The sequence below is a fragment of the Arvicola amphibius genome, chromosome 2, assembly GCF_903992535.2.
Source record: "Arvicola amphibius chromosome 2, mArvAmp1.2, whole genome shotgun sequence".
In the NCBI taxonomy this organism is placed as follows: Eukaryota; Metazoa; Chordata; class Mammalia; order Rodentia; family Cricetidae; genus Arvicola; species Arvicola amphibius.
The window spans coordinates 129,967,657-129,984,527 of NC_052048.2; the positions used below are offsets into that span (position 1 = coordinate 129,967,657).

Genomic DNA, 16,871 nt, shown 5'->3' on the forward strand with positions numbered 1-16,871 from the left:
GAAAAACTGAATCCTTAAATGGAAATGCTGAGTATTCTGCTCCAATATAACAAGGCTCTCCCTCTCAGTTCAGAGCATAACTTCTGTAATGTTCTTCAGGCCTGTCCTCAGCACCTTTCTTGTGTTGACTTCCAACACGAACTGCCCTTGGGCTTTGCTCAGACTCCATCCACTTACTTGACTCAGCTCCTCCAATGTCCAGATCTCAATAACCAGATTCAGATTGAACCTCATGTAATCTACGCCTAAACCCCTCCAATGCCCATCCTCCCCCCCCCCCCCCCCCACTACCTCCCTGGCCAACTCTGAGCTCTCCATTATTGTAACAAGGACCTGAAGTGACTGCTTTGGCTTGGCTTAGAAACTGGGGTTGCTAGTCTGTCCCTGAGGACATTTTGTCAGGGTATGCACAAAAAGACCAGAGCCTGGGGCAGAGCAAAACCTTTACCACTTCAATCAGGAAACAAAGCTAAAGAGGAAGAGTCGACAGAACCTCTTGAGAACATAGTAGAAACCTTCAACTAATTATTAAGAAAAAGTGTTGAGGGGTGGGGCTGGGGGGAGAGAACACCTGGGCTTTAAGGCTTCAACCATTAGGGATATTGATCCAAACCATGGCAACCAGACGCTCCGCACAGCATTTGCCTTTATCCAACAATATACACATTAAGCGCCTAAATAACCCCCAGCATAGTGGACACGAGTCAATGTATCATGTTGGGAACTGTCCTTCACAGGGATTATGTTCACTTCACATGTCAATCTAATATCCAAACCTCAGACCTCTTTTGAATTAAGGATTCAAAAACCCCAAATCAACATACTCAAAAGTTGTCTATACCTAAGGCAACAAATACACAAACCCAGAACTTACAGTACTGTACAACACAACTTAAGTGAACTCACCGAATGTCAAAATAACACAGGATGAGAGAGAATACTCTAGATTTAGAGTAAACATGACAACCAACTAGGACATGTGATCACTGGTGTGACAATGGTAGCTTCAAAGTCCTCAATAAAAAAGCAGAAAGACCCAAGAAGTAACACATGCACAAATTTCATTGTCTCAACTGATAGAACACCACAGTGAAATTCTCTAACACTAGAAAAAGTTACAAAGGCCTTAATGAACGGTGAAAACTTCCCTTGTTGCTGCTGTTTCGTGATACCTAACTAAACATAACCACCTATTGTTTATGTCTAGAACCTTGGAATATGCAGTTGCAGGTGGCCCCAGAAATAATCAACCATCACTGGCAGATTTAAAACAAGACGCCTGTTCCTTGTACTGCTGCAAACTTGAATATACAACAGGCCTTGAGAGTTATGTACCTATGACAGCTAGGAGGGAAGCCACCATCACACCATATAAGCCCAAACACCCGCTACAGTCTACACATACCACGAGACACGTGCTGGGTAAAGATGAGTATTTATTCACTTTACAAAGAGAATGGTATTAAATTGCCATAAACAACTCCATGTATAGACAAATAACTGTACATCGCACCAGCAGCTTGCCCAAGATGCTCTTCCTGCTCCGGCTGTGCAGCCTGCTCTGCCTCTGATGGAGTCCTCCCAGACATCGGTGATCTTACACATTCACAGGTGGGAAAGAAAGTCAACGCGTCTGCTCAGCCCTTCTGCAGAAGTGAGCTCTCCATCTGCCCCTTAGTGAGCACTAAGTCAGTACTAGCTCACTCTTTTAAAAACAAGACAAATTACTGGTAATTTGAAAAAGCTGTGTAGCACACCAAAATACTTATTTATACATACATAAAAAAATCTTGAATAAGATTTATCATTTTTAAAGATAAACAGATACCCTAGCCCTGCCAAGAGTGGGTAATGAAAAGGAAAGAAAACGTTAAATTACTGAATTATAAAAATAGTTTCTTTGGAAAAAAACTCCAGCAAGGTTATCATTAATATCTAAAACCAAAGAGAAAAAAATAAACAATTGTTCTCTGATCCATTAGTAATTTAAATAAAAATGGAAACCTCTTCAAAAGCAGCGGTGACTGAAGTTTTAAAAAGTCGCAGGTTAGAGCATAAGTCATCTATACACAGATGATTCTCTACAGTCTGCAGACAAGAACACCCTTAATATGGCTAAATCTTTGCTTCTTTAATTACCATTATTTTGTTTTGTTTAAAAAAATATCTCAGACGACACTTTAAAAAATAAGTGTTATTTTTGGGGAAGCACTCCCAATATCCAATCTGACCCAAGCCAGATGACCTGTTAGTAGACAAAACTAGGGACACGGTGATTCTATTTCTGCAAATCACAACCGTTTTAAGTTTTAGTTATTCCTTCATGTTTTATGAAAATGTATCAAATTAGGTAAGCCAGATTAAAAACAATTCATTAGTGCTGCTTTGGCATCTGGACTGGATGAAGATACCAACCTGAGATGAGCCGACTCCTTCACAAGCGTCCAGTTTCTGACCCCTATGGCATGTCTGTCTTCACCTAAGTCAGTTTGCGATAGAACCACTCATACTACAGTATTATATTATAAAAATATACCATATATTGGACACTCATGTCAGTACATGGCAGAAAGTGTGTCTATTTACTGTGTAAAGTTTATTAACATTTGAATGAAACACTCTTATTTACACAGTTAAAGTCTGGGGCACTCAGGACAGGAAGGTGGTGTGGCCTCTGTGAACTTGGAAGCATATGGCGGCCTCTTGTCTCCCGGCACGGGGCAAGCCTCCCTGGGAGGATGCGGCAGCGTTGGGCAAGATGAGCCAGGGTTCACAGTGTGAACGGCTGCTGTCTTCACTCTTCTTCACTTTCATTTTCAGGATCTAGATCAGAATCTCCATTTAATTCTTTATCACTCGACACATCTCTGTCCTCGCCATTCTCTTCTACATCTTCAGCGTCCTCATCTTCCTCTCCATTGTCTTCATCAACACCTTCCTCTTTTTCACTGTCTTTCTCTTCGTCTTCATCCCAGTCATCCTAGTGGAAACAGCAAAGGAAAGCATTGGTGAAGAGCTTCCTTAGGGTGAAGATAAAAAGCAGCTGATCAGAAAACACCACTCACATCAGAATCCTTTTCTGCAATTTCATCATCGGACTCCTCTTCTGAAGACTCTGTAAGAGAGCAGCGGGGCACAGTGCTGAAACACAGTACAGCTAGCACCGTGACTAAACCACCAACCATCGAAAATCAATGAATGTTTTTCTTTGTTGCTTCCATGGTTTGGGTTGGGATTTTGTGTGTCTCAGGCAGGCCCAGAACTTGACGTCTCCCTAACTCAGTCACCAAGTACTAAGATTACAGGTGAAGGCATATACCTTCTAAATCCAGCTTCTTCTGGTTTACTAGTCATTTCATAACATTTATTTTAAATTGTGTGCATGCATCTGTATGTGTATGACCCTAAGTGTTCCTGTCAGCAGAAACAACACAAGGGCACCAGGGAGCTAAAGCTATACACAGTTGTAAGCAATCTAATGTAGATACTGAGAACCAAACATGGCTTATCTCTAAGAGCAAGACATGATCTTAACCTGAGCAATCTCTAGCCCTAAATTTAACACTTATATTCATACAATAAAAATATTATGTTTATTATTTCAAGGTAAGTATCAAACCCCTATAAATCCCATCTTAAAATATTCAGACATTTCTAAACCGCCAAACAGACACAGTGAGTGTGTAAAAATCCTACACAAGAAATTATGGTTCATGTATCTACCTGAAATAATGCATTTGCAGGGTTTGTGACCCACAGCAAAAGCACTAGTTTCAGGAAAAAACTGCTATGGTAAATGTGCGGAACAACAGAGCTAGATTATTATCGAATACTAGGGAAAATAAATGGGAAAACCACCAGAATGGGGCTCTCATACTGGGCAGTATAAAAAGCAACCTGCATTAATGGACCCCACACAAAGGTGATTTGAAACCCAACTCAGCCGCACACGTCACATCCATTTAAAAAGTATCGGCTTTTACAGGCTACACTAAGTGCCCAAGAGAAACGTGCCCACAATCACACACGGGCACACTCTACAACATCAAATGGCCTGTCTTCAGCAAGCCTCCAACCATATTTGATGTTGGGGTGAATCTGGAGACTAGTCTGAGTAAGCAGAGACATTTTACAGAGTTGGCTTAAAAAAAAAAAAGTAAGATGACACAGGATAAGATTGAAGAATCGGGTTGGACAGTAGGTTTGATGATTAAGAATGCTGTCTGTTCTTGCAGAGGACCCAGGTTCCATTCCCAGCACCTACGTGGCAGTTTACACATACAGACATTCAGGCAAAATACTCATACATGTAAAATAATATAAAAACCAATTAAGGCATTAGCCATGCGTGGTGGCACACACCTTTAATCCCAGCACGCAGGGAGGCAGACGCAGGTGGATCTCTGTGAGGGCAGCCTGGGCTACAAAGAGTTCCAGGGCAGCCAGGACTACACAGATAATCCCTGTCTCGGGGAAAAGAGAAAAAGAAAGGCGTCACTGCATGTGTCACCTCGCTGGTGTTTCTCTTTGCACTTCTTTAAAGTCAAAACACTTAGTAATTACTTTCCTCCAGGAAGGTAGTCCACACATGCATTGTGCATTTCAAAGAGCAAAGAGGTACGGCACAGTCTTTGCGGCATTTCCTGAAAAGGCAGTCACTATACTCTAAGCCTGTCATGGATAGTGCTGATACAAAACCAGAGTTCTACAGATCTTCCAGGGCTGACCCGGCATGCAAGGTAATTCTTCGGATCTTGTTCATCTAAATCAGTTACTCTAATTTTCTTGTTTCACTTAAGCAAAATATTAAATAATTGTAATATTTTTAAAATTTATTTTATAATAAATTTTATAATTTAACTCACTTAAATATGCAAAATATTAAATAATTTGGACGTTACTAGAACTTTAAGGATTTTCTCTTTGAAAATTACTTAATTTGTTACTGCTGCTGGCTCCTTTCTGCTGCTTTTGGTGTCCAGGACTTGCTGATCTGCATTATCACCTATTAAAAACAGCTGACTACAGATTCTATTGCATTTACTGTGTGCCAAAGGATAATATGTGTGAAGTCAAAAGTCTTAGACTTCTTTAGGAAGAACATCTGGAAGTAATAAGAAGTATATTACTATCTTGTTCTTGGCTTCACTAGTGTATATCTATTGTTTTATATGGGTTTACGGTGAGGAAATTACTTTCAATTCCTCGGTTGCTCCAATTGTTAGAGATGTGTTGATGGTAAAACTTCCGAATTCATTTCTATGCCAGTGTTCTCCAGCGACATCTGTTATACCAGTCACTGCATTAGAAGATTTTCTGATGCTACGTTACCTTGTAATATGTTTTTTAAAAGATTAATTTATTTATTATGTATTCAGTGTTCTGCCTGCATATATGCCTGCAGGCCAGAAGAGGGCACCAGATGGTTGTGAGCCACCCTATGATTGCTGGGAATTGAGCTCAGGGCCTTTTGGAAGAGCAGCCATGTCTTCAGCTCACCTTGCAATATTTAAATAAAATACTTAGCAAAAAGTTCTATAATCGATAAACTACTTGGGATGTCTAAGCATTAAGTCTCAGGCTTATTTTAATTATAATTACTAACACATATTACCTATGCAAATTCACCTAAAATATTCTGGACTGGCTAAAACTGCTAACAAGGCTTTACCAAATTCATAATACACCTAAACTGTATATGGAAGAGGGAATATCTATTATTAATAAGGCTTAATAGAAAATCAGCTACCAAACTTCAACTTGGTATCTGTCGGGTTGACTAAGCCTATTTTATTACAGTTATCTTGTGTCTGTGTGCCTGCAACAAAACACATGTGCAAGTCAGGATACATCTTTGGGGAGTCAATTCTCTCCTACCACCATGTGGATCCTAAGGATTGAATTCAAGTCCTCCCTCAGGCTTAGTGGCAAGTACCATTATCTGCTGAGCCATCTCTCTGGTCTCTAACATGTACATTTTAGAGCAAAAGGCTTTGAAGTTTTGGTCACTGACATTCCTAATCACTAACAATGTCATGGTCTCCCAGTTTCAGGTTCTTCTAAGACTACAGCACTTGTCAGCAGATCACAGGTTCACCTTACTTCCCTCAGGTTGATCAGGGTGATAGAGGGGAGTGAAGGAACAAGACTTCCATGCTCTCTCACTTATATGCAGAAACTAGGTTTAAAAGCATGTGTACACATGCAAACTTAAATGCATTACGTAAGTCACCAAAACAGAAAGAGGATCACACGAACAGAGGTGGGAACTAGAAACAAGGGATCGGGCAGTGACAAAGCAGAAGAGAGGACCAACCAGCTTGAGGGAGGGCGCATGGAGCAAGGCAGAAGGGATGCAATCAAGGGAAAACTATGAAGACACATATATTTAAAGATTCCATGAGAAAACCCACCACTCTGTATGCTAACCTAAAATATTAATTTAAAAGCTTATGTAGACATTTCCACAAAGGTAACGGAACCGAATTACTGTGAAAAAAAAAAAAAACTAGACTATCTATATGCAGCCTCTACCCCAACTTTTACCTTCTTCATACACCAATTTTGCCTTCTGTTGAGGGGAAGGCATCTTTTTCATCTTTTCTGATGCTGTAACCTGGAAGGCAGAATTATGAAGCAATTATAAGCTTATCTCAAGTATAACCAACATCATACCTAGTTCCCCAACATTTAGCTAGTTCACCCTCTCCGCTAGACTTCCCCCAAAGGAATGAACAGCCAAATACAACTTAGAATAAACACAGGAAAAATTTAAAAAGGGGAAATTATTGTGATTAGAAAACCACATGCAGTTATTAGAGCATTACTGCACCAAAATGTTAACTCTACAAGCCCAGTAACTAACTCACTGCTCATGGTCACAGGCTGAGTGCAGTATAGACGCCCTGTAGCTCACTGGGCTAAAAACACAATGGTGAGGAGGCTGGCGGTGTAGCTTTGTGCTGACCTGTAACTTCAGCACTCCTGAAGGCAGAGACAGCAGTAAAATACCCTTAGCTACAGAGTATGTTCTAGGCTAGCCTTGGGGAGGAGTAAGAGAATAAATACAAATGGGGAGGGGCACAGTTAAGATTTTCCCACTGTCACTCAAGAAACACTTCCAGGTTAAAGCCTGCATTTGTCAATTTCTTACTCAACTTGAGCCTGTTACTACACGAATAAATTTTCATTCCTATCTTGACTCTATCACAGCCAAGTCTGAGCTGGAAATTTTGATTTGCTTACTTGTGTGATGAGAAGAATGAGTTTCCCGTGCAGGTGTGAGAGTTTCTGGAAAGATTTGACTCTGCTTTCCATTAGCTGGTAGAGGGTCCCCAGCTGGTGCACCAGGTCAGGCAACTAGAAGAAGCAGACAAACAATGGCCCCACTTCCCAGCATCACCACACAGTCATGCTCAGCCCAGCGCAGGGGTGGGCCCTACGCAAGCATCTGTCAGGAGCACTTCCAGGACAGCGGAGCTTAGGACACAGCAACACCACAAATTTTCAAAAAAGACCCTTGATATCCTGGCAGGAAAAAATAACTTCAAAACAGCACAAATCACCACTGCTGGCCAGTGGTGGCACACACCTTTAATTAATCTCAGCTTGGGAGGCAGAGGCAGGCAGATCTCCATGATTTCAATGCCAGACTGGTCTACAGAGCAAGTTCCAGGACAGCAGGAGCTACACAAAGAAACCATCTCAGGGAGGAAAAAAAGGACAACTCAGCTAGGGCAAAGGCAGGACGAACTCCTGCAAACTGATAAACTATTGCACATAAAAACAACACAGGGCAAGCCGGGCAGTGGTGGCACACGCCTTTAATCCCAGCACTCGGGAGGCAGAGGCAGGCGGATCTCTGAGTTCGAGGCCAGCCTGGTCTACAAGAGCTAGTTCCAGGACAGGCTCTAGAAACTACAGGGAAGCCCTGTCTCGAAAAACCAAAAAAAAAAAACAAAAAACAACCAAAAAAAAAAAACAAAAAACAAAAAACAAAAAAAAACAAACAAAAAAAAAACCCACCACAACAACAACAAAAAAACACCAAAAACAACACAGGGCAGATAATGGAAACTCTCCACCACACATCTCTGAGTTGAAGGAATTCCCTCTGAATCTTAGCAAGGACTTTGAATCAATCCAGCACATTACCTACACTTGTCTCTGGAACACCAGAGGCTTCTCCCACACATGTATGATTCCACACGTGAATGCATACTATTTATCTACCACTAAGAGGAGGGGACCTATAAATTAACGGTGGGTGTTTCTTTTAAGTCATTTGCTAAAACCTTCTGGGAAAATATACCATAAATTAAACAAAAGAACAAATAAAATTTTATTTTTAGTTTAAAATATAACTGATAGCCAGGCATGAAGGCTCGTGCTTGTAATGCAGCACTTAGGTAACTGAGGCAGGACTGGCAGAAGTACAAAGCCAGACTAAGCATCAAAGTGGTTCCAGACTAGTCCAAGCTACAAAGCACTGCCTCCAAAAAAGCCTCATAATTGGGGCTGCGGAGCTGAGTCAGCAATTAGAGAACTCAGGTTTGGTTTCCAGTACCCACATGGTGGCTCGCAACCATTGGTAACTCCAGTTCCAGGAGATCCAATGTCCTCTTCTGACCTTCATGAGCATCTGGTATGTACATATACATATATGTATATATGTATATGTATGTATATGTATACAGACAAAATACTCATACACATAAAAGAAAAAACATCAGAACATCAGCACAGGTCAATGAAATGCTGCTAAGCCTGATAACCTGAGTTTGATCCCCAAAACCCACATTAAGGCAGAGTCAAGCTGTCCTCCAGTCTCCACACATCATGGTATAGGCAACCCCCAAAACATACATACAAATTAACATGATTTTCTTTAAAAACTTGAACTGAGTGGTGGTGAGATACAACCTATAATCCCAGTTCAAGGAGAAACCCTATCTTGAGGGAAAATAAAAAAGGGGAGTAAAAATTATGTTCCTTATTAGGCATGGTAGAACAACAACTTTATTCCCAGCAGTCAAGAAGCAGAAGCAAGCAGACCTCTGTGAGTTCAAGGTCAGCGTGGTCTATCCACATAGCATGCTCTATGCTATATGGTCAGACCCTGTCTCAAAAACATATAATGGTGATAAAATAAACTCTCTAAAGGAAGAAGGGTCATTTTAGTTTCTACCCCTTACCAAAGCCCAACCAATCACCCTCAGAAGACTCACCGTGGACAGGTATGATGCATGAATCGTCAGCACACACTTCAGCCACTGAACCATTAACACAGCACTAGCAAAGAAGAGAAACCCACGTGAAGAACAGTTCACTAACTCAAAAGTAGACACAGCTAGACAGGAAGTCTGTGAAGGTAACCATCAAGTACATTTTCCAGGCCTTGCATTGTACTATAGAACCTACAGTGATTTCTGTAAAGTAGTTAGCTTTTGCGAGCTGGCCTAGTAAGTAGGACAACACCCCCCCACACACACACCCCAAAACAAGACGAAAGGCCAGGTTTTACTTCGTATAATTAATTTATACCAGGACAGTAACAATGATCCAAACAGGATGATTTTCTACGTTGTAATCACATTTGAGTCCAATCATCTTGTTCACTATTGGGAAGCCTTCCACACTAACATTAACAGGCAAATAGGACCAAATCTTGTAATGTGACCCTAACGACCTTTTTAGATTTCTTCTTTTGTGAGCTCATAAGGCTAAGGGAGTCTATATAAAAGACAAGCAAGAAAAATCCTGGACGGGGCTAGAGTAAAGTACAACAGTACCTTGTACTTATAACCTCAGCCTAGCAGGGTGGAGGCACGGGTATCCCTGGGGCTTGCTAACAAGCCAGGCTAGCCAGATCTGCAAGTACTACATCACAAAAAAATAAAGACGCCCTGTGCCAGGTTCTGGTTTCTACAAACACGTAGTGGTGCACTAATACATACATGTACACACACTGCTAATTTTAGAAATTAGAAATGAGGACTGAAGAGACTCAGCGGTTAAGAGCACTGACTGCTTGTTCTTCTAGAGGTAATGGCACACTTGGCTGAGGTAGGACCCTGTGTCCACCTACAATTATGTCTGGCTTGAACCAATGCAGGTTTGAATCTTGGAGGTTGAGTAGAAGGGTTTGTTAGAATTTAGGCAACCTCTACATCTGTTACTGAAATCCTGGTACTAGCATACTGTCAATCAAAGCAATTCTTAAGTCCTATATTCTAAAACGAACTCATACTGGAATAGTAGCTACCGATGTGCTTATAACAGAAATACATATTTGCATAATATCTGTGGTGATCTGAATGAGAATGACTCCAGAGGCTCACTCACAGGTTTGAATACTTGGTCCCCAGTTGGTAGAATGGTTTGGGAAGGATCAGGAGGTGTGGCCTTGGAGGAGGAGGTGTGTCCCTGGGGTGGGCTTTCAGGTTTCAAAACCCAATGCCATTCCCAGTTAGTGCTCTCTGCCTCATGCTACTGGACTAAGGTATGAGCTCTGAGCTCCTACACATTTCCTGTTTGTTGTCATGATGTATCAACTCTGTCCCTCTGGCACTATGAGCCTCAAAAGGAACAACTTCTAAGTTGTCTCGGTCATGGTGTTTTAACAAAATGATAGAAAAGGAACTCAGAAGTATTCTAACTCAATATGCACTGTTTCATCCTCACAAATACACCTGTGGATGAGGGTGTTTATCCTTTATGACTGATGAAAAGGAGGACCCAAGGACGTTGGGATCTACTCAAGCACATACACTAGGCAGCAGACCCAAAACGTGACTAGCTGAATGTGTAACGACTTCCCACTCTTGTTTTCTCCATGGCATCTAGCGGCCATATAAACACAATGGTAATTTAGAAAATTCATCTGTATCTTATTATCTTGGGAACTAAGAAGTATAACTATTTTTTTCACTTCTCAGATTAAAAAGTGTGGTTATGACCTACCTGTCTTTGTTACTACTGTTAAAAAAAACATGCTCTGTTAAAGAACATGTGCTCCCCTTTTAGCTAATTCAGAGTTACATAATTTGTCTTGTTGCACAATAAAATCCCAGAGACAGATATTGGGGTTCAACCTGATGAAATACCTGAAGGTCAGAAAAACAAAACAGTCAGTCACTGGCTCTTACCACAACCTCAGTCCAAAAATGGTGACCCTGCCTCCAGGAATCCCAGAATGAGAAGGTGTCTGAAAGCTGTCTCCTTCTATTTTTATAATCCTCTCTAGTTCTGGGATTAAGGGTGTACACCACTGCCACCTGGTTTCTATGACAAGCTAGTATGGCTACTAGGATCAAAAGTGTGTCGTTGCTGCAAGTTCCATAAGGCTGGCCAGTGTGACTGTACTAGTTTTCTGATCATCAGACAAGTTTTATTAAAATACAAATAAAATGCCACTACAGTCTGTTTTCCTATTCTCTTTAAAAGCACATTTGCAAAGTTATTCCTTATAACCATATAAACTGCATTGCATTTTATTACTGTGTCTGCTTTTTACACTTTAGCTCGGTTTTTCTTTGGGTTTGTTTTAGTTAATTCCTTTTTTTTGTTTTTCATATTTTAGACTCATTTGGGTGTATCTGCATGTATCTATGTGCACCACGTGTGTGCCAGCTGTGCACTGTAAGAAGAAAGCATTGGATCCTCTGTAACCAGAGATACAGATGGTTGTGAGCAACCACATTTATGCTAGGAACCCATCCCAGGTCCTCTGCAAAAGCAATAAGTGCTCTTAACAGCTGAGCCATCTCTCCAGCTCCACCACCCCGTTTTATGCTTGTTTTCAGTTCCCTTAAATACCTGTTTGAAGAAAAAGGGACACAATTATGCACAGATAAAAAAAAAAAAACAAAAAAACAAAACAAAAAAAAAAAAAAAAAAACACTATCAGGCACCCGCCTTTAATCCTAGCACTTGGGAGGCAGAGTTAGGCACATCTGTGTGAGTTTGAAGCCAGCCTGCTTTACAAAGCAAGTTCCAGGACAGCCAGGGCTGTTAAACAGAGAAACCCAGTCTAATGCATATACAGACATACACACAGACAGACAGACAGACAGACAGACAGACAGACAGACAGACAGACAGACAGATAGATATGAAAACTCCATTTGGTCTTTAGGCTACAAAAAGGAAGCAGAAAACTACCTAAAGGCAATGAGCTGTTAAAAGCTAAAACAGTGAAATTTTTTGTTTATTGTTTGTTTTTTTTTTTCTCATGGTTTATTTTTTTTTATATTTAAAAATTTCCATCTCCTTCCCTCCTCCTCCCCCCTCCCTCCCCTCCTTCTCCCCTTTCTCTCCCCTCCTTCTCCCCCTTCCCTCCCCTCCCCTCCACCCATACCTCCCCTCCCTCCCTCTCAAGGCCAAGGAGCCATCAGGGTTCCCCACTCTATGCTAAGACCAAGGTCCTCCCAACTCCCCCCAGGTCCAGGAAGGTGATCGACCAAGCTGAGAAGGCTCCCACAGAGCCCGTCCATGAAGAACAATCAGAGCCCAGAGCCATTGTCCTTTGCTTCTCAGTCAGCCCCCGCTGTTGGCCACACTCAGAGAGACGGGTTTGGTCGCATGATCCATCAGTCCCATTCCAACTGGAGTTGGTGATCTCCCATTAGTTCTGTCCCACCGTCTCCATGAGTGAACGCACCCCTCTCGTTCCTGACTTTCTCCCTCATGTTCTCGCTCCTTCTGCTCCTCATCGGGACCTTGGGAGCTCAGTCCAGCTTGTTTTTAAAGAAATGAATAAAATTTATGCCCTGGCAATGCTGAAGCATGCATAGGCAGTCAGTATACGACAGTTCTGTTGAACTTGTCCATTTTGGGTTTCCTGGACTAAGTTGACGAAGATGACTGACCAGGTCAGGAGGGTACCAGATCTCATTACAGATGGTTGTGAGCCACCATGTAGTAGATGGGAATTGAACTCAGGACCTTTGGGAAAGCATCTCTTCAGCCACAATAAAATCACTTAGGAATAAAAATTAGTCAAATTAAATGTTGGAGGGAGGTAATACTTTGACACAATTCTTCTGGAATTTGAGGCTAAGGATAGAATCCAGGGCTTTGACACTGTTAGACAAATACTCAACCACTAAGCAACATCTCCATTCTGGACACTGCTATTTTTAATTTATCTATAAAACAGCAATTCAGCTCGCAGTGATAGCTCACATCTATATTGAGGCAGGAAAATGCTGAGTTCTAGGCCATCTAAAGTTACATAGTAAGGCTGTCTCAAACAAGAAGAAACTTAAGTCACAGAAACAGCTTACCTATTGGGATGTCCTTGCAATCTCTTCGTAAGCTAAGGGAAAGAAAATACTGTTAACATCAGCCGAGGCAACCTTTCTCCATCAATCCCCTAGATGCAATAATGGTTGTACAAGCTATTCCACCTAGCAATCTCTAGTTTTACTCAACACAACATGTCTGAAATCATTCTCATAAGAGCAATGATAAGACAGAAATAAAGGCTAGGGCCGTATAGGCCAGTACATGGAAACCAAATATAGACTGGTGATTTCCTACAAATGGGAGGTATAGGAAGAGCACACAGAATCACTGCTAATGAGGACAAGACTCTTTGGAATGACAACTGGACAATCTATGAATGTATGAGAAACAACTAACTGCATGGTACACTAGAAAAGAGTTAACTTCAAAATGTGTAAACAGAATTTCCACTTAAAAACACATAAAATGTATGAAGAAGATGCAGGGAAGGAAGCTTTCAATTTTAAGTGGACAATAACCTAATGAGTTTTCTACTATTTTCTAAAATTTTCCTACCAATGATATAAAAAAAGCATACACTGCTACCAAAACCCCTCTCATAAAACACTTCATCATGTTAAACAAATGTAACTCTGTAGATGGAACAGCCGACTGTCAAATCTTGCCAAGACAGGGTAAGACAGTTTTGAAATATTTCTTGCCTTTAAAAATAATCTGTCGGTTATTGTAGGCCTTAGCCAAAGTTGGTTGTTTCAACACTGCAAACGTGACATTGGGTGACTGCCCAGTAGCCAGTTGTCTCTATGATTTGTTGCATATTTTGGAAGTTGTTTGATTGCACTTCCTAATTACTCAGGTAACATTATTTCCCTTCCCAGATCTTCGATGGGGTTGAAGACTAGATAAATGTAGCTACGTTCCTCTCATGACTTGGCCAAGTTATTTATTATACAAGACTTAGGATAGTTAGAATAGGATATTTGTTCTTATTGTACATAATTTTGTAGTAGGTTTAGAACTCTCTTACTTATACAAAAGGGGGATGTGCTGCGGGAGCTACTTTTGCTCCTTCAGCCAATAGCCTTTGAGATACCAGCCCACTGGGGTGTGGTATCTTTCGCTTTAAAAATAAGCTGCGGCAGCCCTCACACACTCTTGCTTGCTTGCTTCAGATTCCACTTCTGGCTATCAGATGCTTTTCCTGGTCGTGCAGGAGGCTGCTGTCTAGGACAGTGATCTGTAAGTTTTTTTCCTTTAAATAAATAACCCTTTTATTAATCATAATTCCTAATTGGTGTGGGATTGTTTTGTTTTGTGACTTACTCCTTTATAACTCAAGTACAACTTCTACATACCAAATATTCATTCTGTCTTTATGAGTAAATATTTGATAACTGGTACCTACTCTTTTAATGTTTCAGTGCAATTATACTTTTGTATAGTAAAAGTACACAGCAAAATGTACTTTTGAAGGAAAAAGATTTTTCCCTACTGTAACTAATGACTTAAAAAAAAAAAAAAACAACTTAATTCAGCATATGTAAAGTCTCAGGAATCTACTTTCCCTGATACACAGAATGAATGCAGATCCTGAGTCTTACCTGAGTTGTATTCATTTCAAAATCTGGTACCACTTAATGTCTGGGTCCCACCATTCCACAGCCCTTGCTTATAGCCTTGCTGCTTGCCCTTTCTGAATAAAGCTAAACAGTTATGCAAGCAAAGGCAAAACTAGCTCTTGCAGGAACTATGCAAGTTCTGGGGTCAGAGGCTAGACCACTACTGGGTAATCTTAATTTTCCCTCCAATGCCACATTCCAATCAAGAGAAAATACAACATGCAATACTTTCAATATTATGATAAGAGTACCTTACAAGAAATAAAGGTGGAAAACAACAACAAAAAGCTCTCAGGGTTCTCTGTTGAGGTATTCCACTACAACCCCCAAACAACAGCATCTATACCCAGTATTCTGTGGTTCACATTAAACCACAGCAGTTACCTCTTGTAACAATGGGATAACAGCATGCAAGGGCATCCTTAGCACAGTCTTCTTTATGAGGTTTATATTTCTAGTTTGAAGCACTTTCTGTGAGAAAATAAAATGGCAATTAGGGCAAGCATATTTCCAATAAGAATATTACTGAAAAATCTTTTCTAACTGAAAATAGCCCAAGGCAATAAAGTACTGATTGAACTGGGGAAATCAGGTTGGAAATCAAGATAAGCTGCCTTCAGATAGCAATCCAAAGAACATCTCAAGACATCTAAATTCAAGTATGTGTCATGTTAGGGATGTTCTCCAACTTCCATCTTAAAATAGAGCTGTCTCTATACAGAATGAGTTTAATAAGTTTCTGTTTCAAAGAAGACTCTTTTAAATTGTCACCAACTGATAAAAATTTAAACCAATCAAATGATCACATAATAGATGCTTCAACCAAACCACTTTAAGACTCTAAGAAAAAGCCAGATTCCACCCTGGATTGTAGAAAAAGCAACTGAGCAGATCAGTACTGAGCCCACATCCTCTGGGCAGCTTCCATGCCAGAGTCAGGCATGTTTCACAGTAGCAGGAAAGAAGGGGATGAGAGAAGAGTCCATTCAGGTCTCTGATACATCCTTTCTCATAAATACTTTAAATCTAAGCAGCAGGAAGAGACCAAAGAAACACAGAAACATAGTTAGCAGCCAATTTTCTCCAGTTTTTTTCTTCTCCAGAATCCTTTCAGAATTCTCATCGGATTTTACTTTTCTTGTAAAAAATTACCTTCACACCAACCTGATTACAATTTTAAACTATCATAGAATTACAAGATTTCACAGGCTATAATATGTATAATATTCTTATTTTATATACAATCACTGGGAAATTAAGATACAGAATGCCCTGAGCTAATATAATATAGTTCTTGATTAAGCTATATTTTTATCTTCAAACAATATGTAAGATTCAAAGCAAACGATGAAGTTAAGCACAGTGGCATGCACCTGCAATCCCAGCTACTGGGGACTGGGATAGGGAGATCAAATCCAGGCCAGCCTGACCAAGACAAGACAAGATTCTGTCTCAGAATTTTTGAAGTTCTAGGTATGTCGGTAGACCACCTGCCTAGCACATATAAGGCAGTTATTTTGCATATAACTCCCAGCCCTCAGGAGGCTGAGGCAGGAATATCAGGATTTTAGGGCCAGCCTGGACTGTACTGTTGTATCTTGACTCAAGGAAACAACAACAAAAACACCAAAGATCTACCTCAGTGAGAGTACTTGCCTAGCACACACAAGCCCTGAGTTTGACCCCTATCAGTACAAAACCAAACAAGAAAAACCTATTCTATTAAAAGTATAATGTGCTGATTATACTGGAGGTACTTGCTGAATTTAAGTATTCCTAAAATAATTGCCTTACTATAAATCTGTGATCATAAACTTCTAATCATCTAGAAGGCACCAGAAACATATGTACTTGGGAACAGTGTCGCATTTTTGGTCCACTCACACCAGCATCTACTGTCTTACCATGCAAGGAGCATGGTGGAGGTTCTGGAAATACTTGAGTCGGGGTGGTGCACTCGGGAGACAGAGGCAGGTGGATCTCTGTGAGTTTGAGGCCAGCCTG

The 16,871-nt window shown here is 40.7% G+C and overlaps 1 protein-coding gene across 1 annotated transcript in view; it reads right to left on the reverse strand.

Moving 5' to 3' along the window:
- Window positions 1-1,418: 1,418 nt before the first annotated feature.
- Wdr43 (WD repeat domain 43) overlaps window positions 1,419-16,871 on the reverse strand; it is a 43,869-nt gene continuing 28,416 nt past the window's right edge. The window contains exons 12-18 of the mRNA XM_038319838.1: window positions 15,252-15,338; window positions 13,287-13,318; window positions 9,228-9,291; window positions 7,246-7,359; window positions 6,547-6,616; window positions 3,066-3,115; window positions 1,419-2,980 (exon numbers count right to left, since the gene is read on the reverse strand). Coding sequence (XP_038175766.1) covers window positions 2,795-2,980; window positions 3,066-3,115; window positions 6,547-6,616; window positions 7,246-7,359; window positions 9,228-9,291; window positions 13,287-13,318; window positions 15,252-15,338 — 603 coding nt within the window. The 3' untranslated portion in view covers window positions 1,419-2,794. The remainder of the gene's footprint in view (window positions 2,981-3,065; window positions 3,116-6,546; window positions 6,617-7,245; window positions 7,360-9,227; window positions 9,292-13,286; window positions 13,319-15,251; window positions 15,339-16,871) is intronic.